Raw genomic sequence first — 4,541 nt, forward strand, 5'->3', positions numbered from 1 at the left:
TTTTTATTTTCCAGATTCTAGTTATATTTATGCCCAGATATTTCCATTCCCTCACTTTCCCTTTCCTTCTCTTCTTCTTTCTCGCCTATCAAATGATGAAGACAGAAGACAAGACTACAAACATAAGGCACAAAACTCAAAGGACATTTTAATTAATCTTGTTAGTCGAGTTGTTCAACGGATAATCATGAATCATCGAGGAAATGAGAGAATTGGAAAATTATTTGATCTTGTGGCTCTTATTAACAAAAAAAATGGCTTCAGAAAAGTACCGGGTTACTGTAGCGGTCGTACTGTAACCATATTAACTATCTCATTCAAATTTGGACCTGGATGAGGCGTTGCGGTCGCGTCGCGTGCGACACTTTCAAAATTTGAAATTTGGCATGTACAGTAACCTTACCAATCGTGCTTGTCAGTGGAGCGTACTAGCTCGTGGCCTAGAATCCCAATTTTGTGAAAAATAGTCCCCGGGACTTTCTCATGAGTAATAATAATTGAGTTTGTTCAATTGTTATTCACTTCTCCCATTTTTTTTGTAGTTTTTGTAGTTTTTGCCTGTTTTCAAAAAATCAAATTTTCTTTCTGTTCATCATTTCTGTAGTATTACGAATGCTATCAGGTGTCATAGTCATAGCCCAAATACAAATAACTTCTTTACCTCCTACTCATTTATTTAGTGACGTTAAAGAACTATGACGGTTTGCAACCGAGACGTTTCGTAACCGGGTGAACATTGAAAGTTGGCCGCCAAAATTCGGATCTTTTCAATTTTTCTAGAAAAACGTCAAATTTTTTACTGCATATGGAAAATTTGGTACTTTTTTGGAGACCTGGTCAACGGGTAAGGTGGGTTCATGAAAATTTGAAGAAAGCTCGAGCCTTTGGGCCTTGCAGTGCTTTACTATTTGGGATATGGACTGAAAATCCAAATTCTAAAGGTTTCTAGGTCATCTTCTTAAATTTCGGGACATTTTTAGGGTTTCTAGGCCATTCTTAAAGATTTCTAAGCCGTTCTTTTAAGTTTTCCAGGTTACCGTTAAAACTGAAATAGAAGCACCCCTTTATTTGAGGCGCCCCTCTAATAGAGGCGCACCTTAAAAAATCGGTTTGAATAATAATGGCGTACCCACTAATAGAGGCGCCCCCTTAATACGTTTCGAATATTTTTTCTGGTTTTTAGTCATTCTTTTTCAAAGTTCGTGAAAAAACAAAACTAAAACCCAACTTTTTCGTTCAAAGTAATGCAAATTTGGGCATTTTCGTGTAATTTTGTCCGAGAAAGTGTTAGTTTGGTTGAAAATTGTTCATGTAAAAGTTGAAAAAATAATCGAACGAACAGGTTGAAAAATAGAGGCACACCCTCTATTAGAAGCGCCCCTGTAATAGAGGCGCATCTGCGAACGGGGGTTGAAAAATAGAGACTCATGCGCTTTTATTACAGTTTTTACGGTATTCTTGAGATCTTGAAGCCATTTTCAGGGTTCCCAGGCCATTTTTGAGAATTTTAGAGCCAATTCTGAATTTTTCGGGTCAATTCCGATGTCGTACGGTCATTTTCCGAGTTTTCGGACAGTTTTTGAGGTCTCTAGTTATTTTCCGGCTATTCACGCTCCGGTTTTTAAAACTTTTAAGCCATTCTTGAGGTCTTTAGGCAATTTTCGCAATTCGAAGCGTTTTTTAAGATTTCTAAGCCGTTTAATGAGAGTTTCTGAGCTATTCTTAAAGTCTAAAGGTCATTTTCAGGGTTTATGAATCATTCTTGACGTCTTTCCGTCATTTCCTGCAATTCCGGGCGGTTTTTGAGGTTTCTAGGCTATTTTTCGAGATTGTTAAGTCTTCCTTGAGGTTTCCAGTCACTTCTTGAGGTCCTAATGCCATTTTTCTTGATTCAGAACCGTTTCTGAGGTTTCTAGGCCATTTTTGAGAGTTTTCAGCTATTCTGAAGGCTTCTAGAGCATTTTTGATAATGTCGAAGCTTTCAAGGGCTGATTCTAAAAGTTTCTAGATTTCCATAAGGGATCTTAAGTCATTTGTAATATTTCAAGGTCATTTCGGATGCCTCACGGCTACTTTCTGCGGTTCCAGGTCATTTTTGAGATTTCTAAACTGATATTTGAGGCCTGAAGCCTATTTTTGAGATTTCTATGCCATTTCTGAGGGTTTTAAAACCATTTTTGATGTTTCTAGTTCATTTTTAGGCTTCGCCTCCAAGAGGGAACCCCGAAATGCCCAAAAGCAGTTTGATGGGAAATTTTGGTTCTTTTTTGGAGACTTATCCAACGGGTAAGGTGGGTTCATGAACATTTTGAGAAAGCTCGAGCCTTTGGGCCTTGCAGTGCTTAAGTATCTGGATATGGACTGAAAATCCAAATTCTAAAGGTTTCTAGGTCATTTTCTTAAATTTCGGGACATCGGGCTCAAACGCCTCAAAAAAGCCTCAAAAAGAGCCTCAAAAAATGTGTCCCTACGCCCAATAAAAAACCACATTTTTTGACAGTTAATCAGACTTTATTCACAAAAGTTGTGTGTGGAAAATATGAAATCCAACGCAAATCGCAAGGAGGTGGTGGAGAGAACAGGGGGGGGGGGGGGGAGACAGGGGGATATGGCATATATAAATTGCAGAAAAAGAAGAGAGAGATCCAGCCCTTTTTGAGAGATCTAGGTGTGTGTACGCATTAATATAGAAGAAGAAGAAATTCGGAGAGACCGGAAGATTTAGTCCTCGAAATTGACAAGGACTGGTTGACTTCCTTCCGATTCACGAGCTTTTCGGAGGGCCATGATCGAGTCGGTGAGGCTGTCGATTAGTTGTTCTGAAATAAGAAAATGTGGGTTGTAGTCGGGAATAACTCGCAGCGTGAATTCATTCAACTCGCAGCGTGACCATAGCTAGCTCGCTGCGACAAAAACTCCTACTCACAGCGTCATCACAGCTTACTCGCAGCGTCATTTTATAGCTACCTCGCAGCAGCGTCACTACAACGAGCTCGCAGCTGCGTCAAAGTTCTTCTTGCGCCTCTGAAGCCGGCATTTGCGTCAAATGTTTTCTAGCACGCTGCAAGGTAACCTTGCAGCGGTTACCTTGCAGCGTCATCGCAACTAACTTGCTACAGCGTAAAAGTCGCGCAGCTGCGTCAAAATCCCTCTCAAGCTGTGACACCAGCCTTCGCGTCGGACGTGACCACATATAACTCGCCATGTCACTAGATCGCAGCGTTCTTGACGCTGCGTAAAAAAAGCAGGTGCGTCGTTTCTCCCAAACCCTCACCTCTATTCTCCGGAACGGATCTCTTCATCAACCCAAACTCGGTACCGCCCATTCGATCGAACGAGCGTTTCCTCTTGGCACCAAAGAAGTCGCTGGCGTCCATTCGGTCGAACGCCTTCTTCGCGGGCATTGAGACGAAACGCATTGGATCCGCCGAGCGTTTGTAGATGTGCGTGTTGTAGTTGTATCCGTACGGATTCTCCTCGTCATAACGATCGAATCGTTTCGCGCCGAACGAGAAGACGCCTGAGTTGTCGAATCGGTCGAACGCACGTTTCACGAGACGCCGTGAGTCACTGAAATCAAGAAAAGAATAGAAAAACCCTTAGAATCCAAGAATCCTTACCCAGAAGACGCTGATGAGGCGGGAAAGATCAGATAGGGGTAGGCAACGGTGAAACCGATGAGAATGCACTGTAGCAGGAGCAGCCGAAGTGGAGATATTGGAAGAAGCTTCTGACTCATGTCGCTTTTGTTACCTAAAGCTTCATTTTTAAGAGGAGCAAAAAGAGGAAAAAAGGATATTGGCCAGAGGAAAATTGAACCAAGGAGTCAGCGGGTGACAGCAGGGAGCGCTCCCGCCTGCGCCACCAGTGCGACAAATAGGAAATGGGGAGAGGATATTGAGGAAGGTGGGGGAAAGCGGGGGCGGGGAGGAACGGGGTGACAAAAAAGAGGCGAAAATTCTCGGCCACCAAAATGGAAAAGTTCGGCCATGGCGCAATTTCGCCCATTTTTAAGGATCTAAATGGCGGGAAAAAGTGGAAAAAGTGGGCGTGATCCAGAAGAAGCCCCTCCAAACAAAAACGAAAGTTTCCTAATCCAATTTCAACATTTTAAAGACGTAGATCATAAAAAATTCCTTGGACTAAGAAAACGAAGTGACGTGGAGACAGCAATTGTAGCTTCGCATCCAGAAAACTCGCGTAGATCAAAAATTTAAAAAAAAAAATTAAGCAGTGTGATGAATCTTCTCGGATTGAAACTCGGTGGTTTATATATTGTGTCAAGTGTCTCTAGGCCCCGCCCACTTTTTGCCGCCTCTCCCCGTGTCGTCCCGCCTCTTTTACGACTTTTTTGACACGGCGGTGACCGGGGGCAACTGTGGGGATAGAATACCGACGTGGATTAGGGGGGAATTGTATAGTGGCTGACATGTTTTGAATGGGAATTTTGAGAAGTTTTGGAGAGGTGTCAAAATAGTGAAATCATGGAAAGGCACTAGGAGACGTGGACTAGTAGCTGGAGAGGGGCTTCGTAATTTGAA

At 42.5% G+C, this 4,541-nt stretch overlaps 1 protein-coding gene across 1 annotated transcript; it reads right to left on the reverse strand.

Annotated features, from left to right (window-relative positions):
* Positions 1 to 2,721: 2,721 nt before the first annotated feature.
* On the reverse strand, positions 2,722 to 3,739 carry GCK72_000394 (uncharacterized protein; the record flags this gene model as incomplete). Its single annotated transcript, XM_003095507.2, has 3 exons — positions 2,722 to 2,819; positions 3,275 to 3,570; positions 3,621 to 3,739. 3 exons carry the CDS (start codon positions 3,737 to 3,739, stop codon positions 2,722 to 2,724), a joined length of 513 nt encoding a protein of 170 aa, XP_003095555.1.
* Positions 3,740 to 4,541: the final 802 nt, after the last annotated feature.

This window comes from Caenorhabditis remanei, chromosome I (genome assembly GCF_010183535.1).
Source record: "Caenorhabditis remanei strain PX506 chromosome I, whole genome shotgun sequence".
NCBI classification, from domain to species: Eukaryota; Metazoa; Nematoda; class Chromadorea; order Rhabditida; family Rhabditidae; genus Caenorhabditis; species Caenorhabditis remanei.